This window comes from Molossus molossus, unplaced genomic scaffold, assembly GCF_014108415.1.
Source record: "Molossus molossus isolate mMolMol1 unplaced genomic scaffold, mMolMol1.p scaffold_m16_p_11, whole genome shotgun sequence".
Lineage (NCBI taxonomy): Eukaryota > Metazoa > Chordata > Mammalia > Chiroptera > Molossidae > Molossus > Molossus molossus.
In genome coordinates, this window is record NW_023425346.1 from 70,702,815 (window position 1) to 70,717,452 (window position 14,638).

A 14,638-nucleotide genomic window follows, 5' to 3' on the forward strand; every position below is an offset into this window, starting at 1 on the left:
GAAAATAATTTTATGGTAGGGGGTCACCACAACCTGAGGAACTGTATTAAAGGGTTGCGGCATTAGGAAGGTTGAGAACCACTACTAAGCCTTTAATTTTTTAAGGAATGCAGAACAGTATTAGTATTTATTTATTTATTTATTTATTTATTTATTTATTTATTTATTTATTTATTTTCCTAGTTAAACAATGACTTTATTGCTTGAGTACATAGACATTTTATGCAACCAGGGCAGAGGCTGTGGATGACTTGTATTTCCAATTGGGGGGGGAAGGAGACACTCCTTTGGTCTTGTAATATCGAGCCAATCGGTGAATGCGGCTCTCAATCAGAATCAGACGGGATTTAGCATCCTTATCCTTTCTGTTCCTCTCGAGATGCTTTCGAACAGCAACAGCTTTCTTAATAAATGGTAGAGATCCTCAGGAAGATCAGGAGCAAGTCCTTTGGACTTAAGAGTTCTCAAGATTTTATTGCCTGTCACAAAGCGTCCTTGTGCTACACCATGTCTCAAGATCACACTGATTTGCCAGGGAGTCAGGCCCTTGGCCAGTTTGTAGATCTGCTCCTTCATATTGTCAGGCGGCAACTTCAGCCAGGCGGGGACGCTGCGGCGGTGCGGCAGAGCCCACTGGGACAGGCCCTTCCCGGGAGCGTGCATGCGGCCCATGATGGGGGCTGACTGGCAGCGGAAAAGAGACTCTTAGTATTTTTTGTAATTCAGAAGCACATTTTACACTTTTTTTAAAACCAAACTTGATTTGTTTTTAAACATGATACTGTTGAAAAGAATAAATATTTAACCTTTAATAAGATTTTGGATGTTTTTATGTGTTGCTGTCAAAACTGAGAAGCCCTAAGAGATTTTTTTATAGACCTCGCTATAGGTTAAAAACAGAAAGCAAATCTGAGTTGCCTTTGTAGTACCAATTATTTAGAATGATAGAGTTTGGGCATCTATGAACATAAAAATGGGCTCAACATTATTGCTTATATTCTCCTTTCTTCTTTCTGTTTAATCCATTTAATCTTTTTTTTTTTTTTAATTGTATTACCCTATCCAGAATGTACAGTGTCAAAAGAAATTTGTCTTTGCAGCTGAAGTTCTTTCATTGAAATGTGCTCTAATTATGGTGGAAGTCGGGGGGATAAATTGCTCAGCATATGCAATTCATTTTACAGGCTTTATGGAACATATTGCTTACATACTTTTAGTTTTTAGTACACATAATTTTCACCAAGATTTCCCTGATTTACAAAATGGGCAATTCTGTTTATTTTTTAAATTATTTTTTGACAGCTTTATTATGGTGAAATTTACATGTGATATGATTCACCCATTTTAAGTGTACAATTCAGTGATTTTTAGATTTACAGAACCATTACAATTACATTTTATATTTCCATCACTTCCCAAAAGAATCCTTGTATTCATTACTAGTCATTCCCCAGACCTACCCTCTGCCCTAGGCAACCACTAATTTACTTTCTGTCTCTATGGATTTGCCTATTTTGGATATTTCATGTAAATAAAATCATATAATTTGTGACCTTTGGGGTCTGGCTTATTTCACTCTGCATAATGTTTTAAAGTTTATCTATGTTGTACCATGTATCAGTACTTTTTATTTATTTATTGCCAAATAGTATCCCGTTATATGGAGGTACCACATTTTATTTATCCATTCAGAATTGACAGACATTTGGGTGGTTTCCATGTTTTAAGTTAATGTTATAAATAATACTGCTATGAACATTTGCGTGTTAGTTTTTGTGGGGATATAGTTTTTATTAAAAAATATTAGCATGTATGAAATAATGGTGCTCTGTATTCATATGTTTTTAATTTTGATTTTATTATGTGACAACATAATATAGTGGAGAGAAGCACTGTGCAAGGTTTTAGGAGCTTGGGTTTCCTGTTGTTACTTGCTGTGCAGCCTTAGAAGGGTGAGTCTGCATCTCTAGATCTCAGTTTCTCTTCTAGATTAAATGTTTGTATCCCCCCCACCCCCACCCCAATTCATGCCTTCAAAAGGAATCCCCATTGTGATGGTATTTGGAGGTGGGGCCTTGGGAGGTCATTAGTACTCTTTTAAATGCCCAGAATGCTCCTTTGCCCCTTCTACCATGTGAGGACACACATAGAATTTCCTTTTCCTTCAAGTTACATTATTGATATTTTTATAGAAAGCTCAAAGTCTCTCTTCTTTTCTTTCTTCTCTTTTTCCCTCTCTCACTGAGTAAACTAGGTCCTGATCCATCCATAAAAATTCTATTATACAGTGATACTATAGCTTTTTATTTTATTTAGAGGAATTACAGTTTTGGATAGGCTTATATTGTGAAAGTTAACCATTATTTTACCATTTTCATTTAAAATTTATCCAAAAAGATTGTTGATCTTTCATTTAGAACCGTCAATTATAAAACCAGTTGTACACTGGCATCTACAGTAACAGATTACATAAAGTTTCAACTGTTGATCTGCTTTACTGATGTATTATCCTGAAGTTGAAGAATGTTTTATTTTCTGTGTAATTGTATATGTATGGATATGTGGAGTGAGGAACCCACTTAGGTATTAGGGAGTACCATATTGAGTATGTGTGCTCATTTGTTTGTTTTAATCTCTAAGACTTCTTTATAACAACAGTTGAAAGTATATCTAATCTGAATTTAAAGACAGTATTTCTTCTGGAAATACAAGGCTGAGGAGCCCACATTCTGATTTTGTTCATTGCCATTATGTGTTTACATGATGCAGACTTATTAGAGATGATTTAGTTAGCCTGAGGCTATCCTAATGGGTTTTCATTGGTTGTTAAAAATGCTGTTTGAAGGACCTAACTAAATTTTCCAAATAAACTGGTTGATTTATACTTGCTGAGAGAGGAGTTCCAGTGTGCCCACTCATATCATCAATTATAGTCTCTTATGAATTGTAATTTGCCCAGTCTTGATTAAAAGGCCTGCAATTCTCTTTTCCTGCTGCTTATCACATCTTCTGCTGCTCAGCATAGCCTCTGCTGCCCTCTACTGGCTCCCCATTGACAGCGCCCATTGATGTCCATCTTGCCACCTTCCATGGGTCTGCCTTTCTCCAGCATCTAGCAATTATGTAGCTGCTGGATCTGTGGGAGGCTGTCCCAGTAGAAAGAAGCTGTGAGGAGCTGCTTTTAAGGAAAATCATGCATATGTGATCCTATGATTTCACCACTAGGTGTAGACATGCAGGTAGTTTGTGATACTGTTAGGATTCATAGGGTAAGTGGTTAGCTTTACTGTTTGTTTCATATATTTCTTCATTCATTTACCTATCCATTTATCAGATATTTTTTGAATTACAGGTCTGTCCGTACCTAACCTTGTCTTGATCTAGTAGGTGCTTATTATAGATTTGTTAACTGAGTGAATGAATGAGTAAATAAATACAAAGATAAGCAAGACTTGATCTCTGCTCTTGGGGAGACAAGATACCAATTTAACTACTTGGTTGCCCCAAATTCCCTCTTTTTAACTCTGCAAGATCTTGGAAAGATGTTCAAAGAAAATGTATATAAATATCAGTTGAAACTAGTCTCCCTATATTTCTGGTTCTCAGAATTCATTATCCCTAACTGTAAAAGGGCTCTGTTTCAGGTAGGATTTATTTTGCACCTAGGAATGATATTAATTTACTTTGGTGTTTCTTGTTTTTGGTGGAAGATAACATGGCAGTTATGGTTGCCCATTTTTCTTTATGGTCACCAGTATCTAAGGCACCTCATCTACTCTAAACTCTGGCTTTCTGCTGCCTTTATATTTAACGAGTTGTGACTTAAATAAGTTATTTTAAATGACCATATATGAACTATAACATGTTTTTGTTAAGCACGTTGTGAATTGTTTAATTTGTCCATTTCTTAGCCTGCTTCACTTAAGTTTTTTTTTTCTTAATGTGTTTTTCTTACCACTGTTCGTTAATTCATATCAGGTAAATGTCTGTCATTGGCTCCACTTCTTGTTTGTGAATATATTCCACTCAGACATATTTAAGATTGAATAAGCTCCTTGTGGAAAAGAATGACCTGTATCTATCCCATTGGAGAAGAGCACAAGCTGGTACCTTTGTGCTAACATTTTATTGTGGTGATGGTAGTGGAGGGTCCTCCTCGCCTTGAATCTTTAGTTGATAGTAAGCATCTCTGCCAAACATTAGATGTCTGCCGTGCTAAAGCTTCCTTCTAAGGTACACCGTCTTGTTCCTTAGCCCTTGTTGTATGGATAGTGCCACTTTGTATTGGCCATAACCCTGGCTGTGGTCAAATGGATGCTAGAAAACCAAACCAAGAACAGTGAGTTATGGCTTGGTACGAAGAGATCAACTGGGCTAATCATATTTTTCCCTGGAGAATTTAAAAATTCAAAATGTGTAGAGATGGAGATAGTTAATAGTGGAGGCAAAAATTGAAATAGCATATTAAGAAATATCTGGAGGTAAACATAAGGAAAAGATGTGTTACCATATTATGGAGAAACAACAACAAAAAAAGGAGAAATCTGAGAAAGCCATTTAATAGTGAAACTGAAAGAATCAGGTATTTAGAATTAAGATACCTAATTAATAGGAAGATTAGTAGAAAGATGATTGACTGGTTAATTGATTCCTTTTTTAAAATGTAACAGATTAGTTTATTGAGTTACTGCAGTGTACCAGGCACCGTTCTTAAGCCAGTGATTTTCAGCCAGCTGTGACTGTGCCTGCCAGAGAGTGTTGAACAATGCTTAGAGACATTTTGGTTGTCACGACCGGAAACAGGCAGTTCTCTTGGTATTTTAGTGAATAGAGGCCAGGGTTGCTGCTAAATACTACACAATGCAGAGGACAGCTCCTTACAAAAGAGAGTAAATGATCCGACTCAAAATGTATGTGGTACTGAGATTGGAAATCCAGGTGTGAGCCATCATAAGTATATATTTCTTGGAGTAATTACCACCTTGTGGCTGATATTTAACTTTCTGTGTTTGCAGAAGTGAGGAAGTCTACTGGAGTAAAATGGAAGCCTCCGTAATATTACCCATTCTGAAGAAAAAGCTGGCCTTTCTTTCAGGTATGTTTTCTTCTTAAAATTAGAAGTGTTTAAGATATAAACTTGTTTAAACTCTTTTTTTCTTCTAGTTTGACAGAAATGCACGTCGGTTTTCTGTGAGGGTTTTGTTTCCGAGACCTCTGGCTCAGAGTGGGGAGCTGTGCAGGCAGCTCTGCTGCTGCTCCTTGGCCGCCAGTTCTTATCTGTTCTGTAGTTCGGTGACAGTGACCTCCACAAGGCAGATGTCAAGATGTCTCACTTCTTATATCAAATGAAATAATTGATACAGTCCAACAATAATTGACTAAACAGCATCTTGTAATTGTTTCTGAAATATAGAGTAATTAGTTTTTTTGTTTTTGGTTAATTCTACCTGAGGATATTTATTCCATTGAATTTTAGAGAGAGTGGCGGGGGTGGGGGGTGGAGAGAAACATCGATGTGAGAGACACATCGATTGGTTGCCTCCTTTGCAACACTAACCAGGACTGCAGATCGAACCAGCAACCCAGGAATGTGCCCTTGACTGGAATCAAACCCGTGACCCTTAGTTCCACAGCCCGACACTAACCACTGAGCAGAACTGACCAGGGCGAGAGTAATTAGTTTGTGTGATACCCTGCATCCTAGCTTTCTCTTTCATCTTCCTATGGGAAGGTTTCAGTATGCTGGAAGAGTAATGAAATATCAGTTACACGGTTTTCACTTTCTGCTTTTCAAACTTGGTTATACAGGCTTGATTTTACCTTAAATTATAAGTGCAAAGTCTCTGGCAGGTACATGGGCATAGTGATTGGAGTTCTGGGTCACTGAGTAAATTAGCACCTGCTCTACAACAGGTACTGAACATCTGCTTTCTCACTCTTTTTGGATCCTGTCAGAATTTATTGATATTTAGGCTACTAATGTCTTTTTTTCAAAGCATATTGTATCTTTCTGTAAATTGGCATGTTTTCCTAGTGTAGTATAAAGGACAAATAAGGTATTGTCTACTCACATTATTGTTTCCTTATTTAACATGTATTTCCTTTTTATGAAGAGACTTTTTCCCTTACCAGTTGACACTTACATCTTTTCCAGTCTTTTCTGATATGAATGGTGTTGTAGGAAACATTTTTATTCATAGTTTGTGCATTTTTACAAGTTCAGTAGTAGGTATTTCTGGAATTGTTAAAGAGAATTTACATTTAAATTTGTGTTAGGTTTTGTCCGATTGCCCTCTAATAACACTGTTTCGGAATGCCTGCTTGCCCACACTGTTGCCAAGCGTGGGTATTATTCCTTTACAATCTTTATCATTGACATTTTGCCTCCTTTTGACACTTGTCTCTGTGCAGCATTTGACTGTTGACCTTACCCATCTTGAAAGTCTTTTTCTTGTCAGCTTCTGCCCTCTTATGTGTTTATACCAGTGATTATTTTATTGCGTGGTAGTGAAAGCTGAGGCCCGAGGGTAAATGCAGTTCTGAATGCTAGACCAGCCCCTGCAGGCAGCTCCACGGTGGGTCCCAGTGCTACAGTCCAGATGTGGTGACCTTTTTTTGGAATTTGGTTGAATGCAGGGATAAAGCTTACCATTTTTTGAGGAGCAAATGAAACACCTCTTAGCCCACTCCTCTTGACTTTCTCTATTGACCATTAATTATTTTAACCATTAAATTAATAACCTAAATTTTAAACTTTTTTAAAAATAGGAGCTTTTTTTTCTTTATTGATTTTTAGAGAGAGAGGAAGGGAGAGGGAGAGAGAGATAGAAACTTCGATTGTCCACCTCCTGCATGCCCCCCCACTGGGGATTGGGCCCCAAACCTGGGCATGTGCCCTGACTGGGAATTGAACTGGTGAACTCTTGGTGCATGGGTTGACGCTCCACTGCTGAGCCACACTGGCTGGCAAAAAATAGAAACTTTTCAAACCAACAAAATCATTCAGGGGATGGAGTTAGAAAATCATGGGTGCAGTCTGTTTTTCTAAAATAAAACTTATGCCCTGGCCACTTTGGCTCAGCAGTTAGAGCATCAGTCTGCAGACCAAAGAGTTGTGGGTTCGATTCTTGTCAAGGGCACGTGCCTCTGTTTCAGTTCGTTCCCAGCCCTGGTCAGGATTGTGGGGGAGGTAGCCAGTTGATGTGTCCCTCGCATGTCAATGTTTCTCTCCCTCTCTCTCCCACCCCCCCAACCCCCTCCTTCCCTCCCACTCTATCTGAATGAAGATACATGGAAAATTATCTTTGGGTGAATATAAAAGAGTAAAAAGAATAAAACTAAAATTTATATTTTATACAAAAAAATATGTAATTGAAAGTCACTGTTGATTAAGTTGAACCATTTGAAATTTCATTTATTGAGGTTAAATAAAATGGTTGAATATCAGTAATTTATGTGGTTAACCTAGTAAAGGGAGGTCATATATGGTTGGTACATCATGAATTGCGTTTGTATCACACATAGGAGTCATTTTTTTTCACTTCACACCTTTTAGATCATACAGAATTGTTTTCTTTAGTATCTGCTGGGTTTTAGGCTTCTAAAGTCATCACAGGTGTCAGTCGCATCAGAAGATGGGCTTCAGGGTGAAAGGCCACCATGTGGGGACCTTTCAGAGACTCTATATGTGTGTAAAAGTATTAGTTACATTTTAATGTGCATGGAAAATTGAAAAGCAGTTGAACGTACATGAAATGTAATTTCTACCACCTGGCTTTCAGCTTCTATGTCCAGGTCCCATACACTCCTCAGCTGGGCAGGGCTTGCCCTTCGTTTATTGCCTCACGAACAAAGTGTACCCAGCTGACCCTTGTGAGCTGTCTTGTGTCAGTCCTTGGCACAGAGGGCCCTTTTGGCTTGGCTTATAAATTCCAGTGATTTTCTAAAATCTTTACTTTTCTAGGAAACATTCCACATTTATCACAGCTCTTATTTTCTCCATTTTCTTAATCCCTTCTTATAATATACAACACGGACTACTGAATAAAGTGTCATATTTCATGCTGTTATTTCTCATGGCTTAAAACTTTTCTGAGGTTGATTGGAAATTTATTTAAAATAACTTGTAAATGCTTATTGTGCTAGGCACACAATAGGTGTTTGATGAATTGATTATATTAAGAAGTAGAGTAGATAGAAGAAAATTAAACAACATGATAATTGCTATGTTTAAGTGAAGATTTCATGGATTTTTTCCTCTTTTTTCAAAATTTTATATAATTTTGCTATACTACTATAAATATTTATAGTATATAAAATAAATAGCCATGAGATCGTTTTTACTGATATCTTAAACTTGTAATTGTTTTAGTAACACTGGATCCAAATATGTATTATTTGTTTAGTGCTTTAATATATATTACATGTTAATTTACATTTTTTTCTTTAATAGGAGGAAAGGACCGACGAAGTGGCCTCATTCTGACGATTCCATTATGCTTGGAACAGACAAATATGGATGAGCTAAGTGTCACCTTAGACTACCTACTCAGCATTCCAAGGTGACTCTAAAGGTGTCTCTTCTTAAATCTTCAATATGTCTTCATTCACTTACTAATGATTCCTGCTATTGTTAAAATATACTTTGCTATCATATCTGCTTTATTAGTAGTGAAACTATAATTAAAAACACTATAATCAATAATTTATGATACTACAGCAGATAAAAATACTCTTTTTATGCTCTTGAGGCACTGAATAGTATACAGATATCCAAAATCTGTGTACTTTCAACTTTTAAGGAAAATGAAGATTGAATATTTATATATCATGCAACTTGAGAAACTTAGAGAAATGTGTTGAATAAAAAGTATCTTTTATTTAGTTTGCTGTTTCACTATATAGATACAAATAAATCTGTAGGTTTTAATATATTGAGTGAAGGTTATTAGGATTTTAAAACATTTTTATTTAAAAAATGCAAAAAATGTTTATATTTTAATCCAAAGATCCTTGGATTTTTTAATTTTATATTTACTAGGTGAAGTCAAAACTTTTACTTTCTTATTTGCTCAAACCCATCCCTCAGTTCAACAGCAGCAAAAACAAAAAAGTCCTCTCTCCAACTTTTTCTCCCATAGATGATATTTGAGGGCTGAAGTCTGATGAGCAGGACTCCTAAAAACCAGTTGGGTCAGAATCTCTGGAAGTTGACTCCCAGGCATCAGCATTTTGAAAAATGTCTTCAAAATTTTCTTGATTCTGTGGCCATCTAGCATGTACAGAAGTTATCTTTCCATTTTTTCTCAAGTTTTAAGTTTTTTAAAAAATTCAAATTTGGATTTTAAATTGGTTCTTCCTAATTGTAGAAAAATATAATTTACGTTATAGAAGAAACATCAGCACACATAGGTTTAATGACTTGCTAAAAATTACACAGATGTTAAGGCTTTAAGTCTTCAGCCTCTCAGTAAGTACATGAGATCCTATTGTTCTAGGTGCTGAGGAAATGAGTTAAAAAGCAGACCCAGTACCTGCCCTTAAGGGCCCTATTTCTTAATGATCAAACAAATATTACAAATAAATACACGATCATGAGTGTTATGAAAACAAGAGTTGAGAGGGATGAGTTGGGAAGGGTGTGTGAGTCAGTATTTTACAAAATGATAATATTTTACCGTATGTGACTAAAATGAAGAAAAGGCCCTACAGATAGATATTTGATGAAAAAGTATTAAGAACGAGCATTTAAGATAGAGGAGACGGTAAGTGCAAAGGCCCTGAGGCAGGAGCAGGCTCAATATGTTGTGGGATCAGTACGGTGGTTGGTGTGGCTGGAATAGTTTGAGAGCGGGACAGAGTTCTGGGAGAGCAATTAGAGAGAGGCTAGAGCCAGATTGTAGAGAACCTTGTAGGCACAGTAGGGACCTCAGTTCTGAATGAGAAGGAAAGCCATTGTGGCATTCTGACTGAAGAGTGATTTGATTGAATCATATAACATTTCTAAAGGCCCTCTGTATTTATTTTTATTAAAAAATTTTTTTCTTTATTGATTTTAGAGAGAGAGGAAGGGAGAAGGAGAGAGAGGTAGAAACATCAGTGAGAGAGAACATTGATTGGCCACCTCCTGCATGCCCCCTCACTGGGGATTGGGCCCACAACCCAGCCATGTGTCCTGACTGGGAATCGAACCAGCGACCTTTTGGTGCATGGGTCAGCTCTCAACCACGGAGCCACACTGGCCGGACTAACGGCCCTCTGTATTTAAAGCACTGTGCTGGAAGCTGCCAAGATACCAGTAAAATAATGTTATTGCTTTTTGGGAGCATGTTATCTAATGAAGATAAATTGTAAACAATAATTATAATAAAAGCATAAGTGAAATTAGTGCCATTATGTAAGTATAAGCAGAGCTCTGAGTGGAAAAGAAGGATCCCTTCGTTGTAATCAGAGAAATTAGTGAAGAGCTACAGAATACTGAACCCAGGAAATCCACTGGTACATAGTCAGAATGTATATTTCTTTGATTATTCTTATAATTATAAACACATTAGTGGTAGTATAGCAGTTTATTAATATAACACTTCAGCTCCTCTAACATGCCCTTTATAAAGGACATAATATGTTTCTAAGTATGTTGTTAAAAGCTGTTTAAACTGTCACTCCACTTGTAGGAATAAAGTAAAAAACAACAACAACTATCCCTCTCAAGTAGTAAAAGATCACTTGGTCTTGCAGTTTTCAAATACTGTCCTTGGATTGTGTGTATATTCATTATTTGTTGTAGTAAAATGTGAGAAAATTATGATTGAGGATGTTTTTAAGTACCCTAAAAGATAAATTTAGAGTATTTCATACCCTTAAGATCACTGCAGATGGTATTTGCAAGCGTCATTACTTTCTTTGTCTTCATATGCAGATTAATTTAGAGTGTGCTTTAAAATATAAATGTGTTGTGTAAAACTTGTTTAGCACATTGGTTGTGTAACCTGTGTCCGAGACATGCAGATGCCAGTGACAAGAAAATACTAAATTAGGGGAGTGACACCCTTCTCTTGGCTCTGGTCCCAACTGGAGAGGCCCTGCCCTAGGCAGCTCTGTGCGTTGGCTCTCCCTCCTGCAGACCCCACAGCGCACAGGAGCTCCCTGACTTGCTCCACTTCCCTGAAGACTGCTCCACAGCAACTACACTGTCTAGCTGGTCCCTCTTGGGCTTTTGTCCTCCCTAAGTCACAGTAGTCTTCCTAGATGTCTTGTTGGTGGGCAACTCCAAGGATTTTCTCCTACCTGATCCCACAACCAGCAGTGAGAGGTCAGATTTGCTCCCCACAGCAAGTCGTTATGTATTGTTGCTAATCCAGAAGTGATTATTATATTGCCTCACTTCCCCCCAACCCCAGATACTTAGTGGGTCCTTTATTGAGTAATGCGAAATCCAAAAATAGTACACTTCAGCTTTTGACATATGTAATTATTGAGATATAATTCAGCTACCATAACATTTACATACCCTTTACAAGGGTACACAGTTCAGCAATTTTCAGTACATTCACAAGATTGTGTGACCGTCACTCTGGAATTACAGTACATTTTCATCAGCCCCAAAATAAACCCTACCCATTAGCAGTCATTACCCTTTCTCCCCTCCTTCCAGCTTTTGTCAGCCACTAATCTGCTTTCTCTCTCTATGGGTTTGCCCATTCTGGACATTTTATATATATGGAACTATATAATTTGCGTTTGGCTTCTTTCACTTAGCATACTATTTTCAAGGTTTAGCCATGCTATAGTATGTATCAGTACTTTATTCCTTTTTGTGGTTGAATAATATGTCATTGTATGGAGCTACCACATTTTGTTCTTTCATATATCAGTTGATGGACATTTGGGTTGTTTCTACTTTTGGCTATTTTCAACTATGCTGCTATGAACATTTGTGTGCAAATATTTTATATGGACATATGATTCAATTTATCTCACCTGTTGAATACTTCTCTCTCTCTCTCTTTTTTTTTTTTTGGAAGCCCAGTTTCTGTTCCTGCCTACAGGGGCACCTGTTCTTCCAGATCTTTAGCAATTATCATCCTCATTCTCATGATTTTACTGTTTCTCAGTAGACTTGAACATCACTTCTCCAAGAACCCTCTTGAGGCTAATGTGAATTGTTAGAGGGATTAAGGGAGCATTAGGCAAATCCCCTAGACTGTTTTATTGAAATCTCAGGAAAGGGTCTGCTGTTTACCTTTCCTGCAATGTACACAATTGGGAGCACTTTAAGGGGGGAGATTTTACTTCCAAATCCTTGCTCTGCTAAGCAAAGCTGTGGTTTCTCCCACTGTATTGGAGGGAAAGCAGTTGAGATTCTTGCATCAAATTGATTTTATAAGTAAAACAAGAATGAATAATAATAAAGCTGGGTGGTTTGGGTTTAGGACTGTTTTTTATTTCATATGGTTGCATTTTACTAGGTTGGGCTTCTGGGAGGTGTTAGTAAATTCTTGAGTAATTGAATATGATATACAGCAGTAACACATTTTCCGACACACAGATAATATTTTGCTGGTCCAGTGACTGAGAGTGTTCAAGTGAGGGCAGAGGTGGGTTCATGATGGTGTTTTCAAGCTTTGAATTGTTGTTCACGTCAAATGCTACCTCGTCTCATTACATTTCTCAAAAGAACACAAAGAAGCCCATTTCCAGTGGTTTAGTAATAGCTTACTTTATTTTCTCCCTGTGTTACACTATCACTTCGCAAACCTCAGATTCTGACAGGAAGAAGAGATGAGAAGGACATGTGCAGTTGCAGTCACCAGCTGCCTGCTTCACTGCGACCCCCTTTTAGAGATGAAGTTGAGAGACCAGTGAGACTATTTGAATGTTGTTTTGATTTCTTCTCTTTTTAAGAAAATGACTTTCCATGCTTTTAAAGTAATTTTCTTGCCAAATTAGCTTGTAAATTCTCAGTATTTCCTGAAATGAGAAAAATAAATTGCTTGAGAAAACTCTGTATTGATGGTGTAAACCAAAGCAAGTGAGATCAATGCTGCTCCCTATATGGTTAAGATGTGAACTTTATTTAGAATCATGCAGAATAAAATATGAAGCTTGTTTTAATATTTTGTAGTTTTGTTTCATTTCAGTGAAAAGTGTAAAGCTAGAGGATTTACCGTGATTGTGGATGGCAGAAAATCACAGTGGAATGTGGTGAAAACAGTAGTCTTAATGCTACAGGTAATTTTATTTTTGACTATCAGGAAATGGTTTTTATTTTACAGCAACAGATAAGGTGATAGTGGCAAATGCATTTCATTAGTACGACTGTGCCAAGTGTCTCAGCAGTGACTGAGCTCTGGAATGCACAGCTCACTACTGGGTTGATATGTGAAATTCAATTCTTGTAGGTTTGACTTTGAGTGGTGAAATAAATTTCAGCCCTATTCCAGAGGTTTGTATAAATGATAAAAATAAGGTCGTGTTTAAGTAATTTAAGCAAGTAGGCCAGTGAGGCTAAAAGTGTGAGGACCGATGTTATCAGACTCACCTGGGAGCTGGGAGCTTTTTCAGACCGAAATATCTGCATCATCCCTACTCCACCCCATTCTGATACTACAGGTATGGGGTCGGACTGGGTAATGGTAGTCTGAAAAGCTTCTTAGGCTGTTTTGATGTCTCTCCCTTCTATTCCCCTCTTCCCTCCAAAATGTACCAGGACTCAAGACGGTCTTATTTATTTCTGATCCAAGAGAAATTTACTTAACAGCTGTGTCCCCAGGGACTCTAGCAGCTCACAAATTAGTATTTGATAAACAGCTGCAATTACACAGTCCCTGATCTGATTCTAGTCTTGTGTTTTATATTTTCTTGTGTTCTTCACAGAATATTTTCCTGGTCCCTTGCATATAGTAGGACCTTAGGGAACATTTACTGATACAGTCTAAGGGTGTTGAGGATATTGTGGTCAGAAATGGAAAAATAAAACATTCGAGTAATTGAAAGGGGCAGATTGCCTGGATTTCCTTAGGAGGGCTTCTAGAGAAGGTAAAAATTAAGTGAGTGAAATAAAAGAGATTGTATAGTTTAAATGAAAGAAAGTGACGAGCATTCCTGGCAGGGACAAGACTCAGTGACAGCTTAACATTGAAGCACATGCACCGAAGGGAGTTGAAGGCAGATCAGTTTAGGGGAAATAAAAGGTGGCAGTTAAATGGGGTAGTGAGTATTCCGTTAGGTAAATATCAGTGATACTGGAAGAAAGATCAGGGATTTTAAATGAGTTGGGTAATAATTGGTCGCTGCTTCCGGGTTATGTGGAAAGGAATATAATTTAAAATTTTAATTAACTAAGGAGAATGACTATGAATGTTACATCTTTTATTTGGAATAATTAGGAAAAGGGATTCAAGGTGTGGGAACTGGTCATTTATTTTTTAGCTTTAGTGCTTAATAGAGTTCAAGTACTGTCCTAGGCTTGCTATATAAATTAACTCATTTCATTTTATTCTTACAGCCTTGGGGAGCAGGTTCTGTTATTCCCAAAAGTGAACTGAGGCTCAAGGATTTTAAATAACTTAGTGAGGTTCTTGTAGGATCTTGGGAAAGAGTCTAAGCATGGTCTTAGCTTTATCCTTTCCAAAGTTTA

The 14,638-nt window shown here is 37.3% G+C and overlaps 1 protein-coding gene and 1 pseudogene across 2 annotated transcripts in view; one reads left to right on the forward strand and one right to left on the reverse strand.

Annotated features, from left to right (window-relative positions):
* Positions 1-220: 220 nt before the first annotated feature.
* On the reverse strand, positions 221-672 carry LOC118625688 (annotated as a pseudogene).
* Positions 673-1,888: 1,216 nt separating this feature from the next.
* SESTD1 (SEC14 and spectrin domain containing 1) overlaps positions 1,889-14,638 on the forward strand; it is a 69,842-nt gene continuing 57,092 nt past the window's right edge. Inside the window, exons 1-4 of one of the 2 annotated variants that reach the window (XM_036254769.1) lie at positions 1,889-1,952; positions 5,016-5,095; positions 8,453-8,561; positions 13,140-13,230. In XM_036254769.1, the coding sequence (XP_036110662.1) occupies positions 5,041-5,095; positions 8,453-8,561; positions 13,140-13,230 (255 nt within the window). In that variant the 5' untranslated portion in view covers positions 1,889-1,952; positions 5,016-5,040. Of the gene's footprint in view, positions 1,953-5,015; positions 5,096-8,452; positions 8,574-13,139; positions 13,231-14,638 lie in introns of those variants that run through there. The other variant, XM_036254770.1, reaches the window with a different exon arrangement.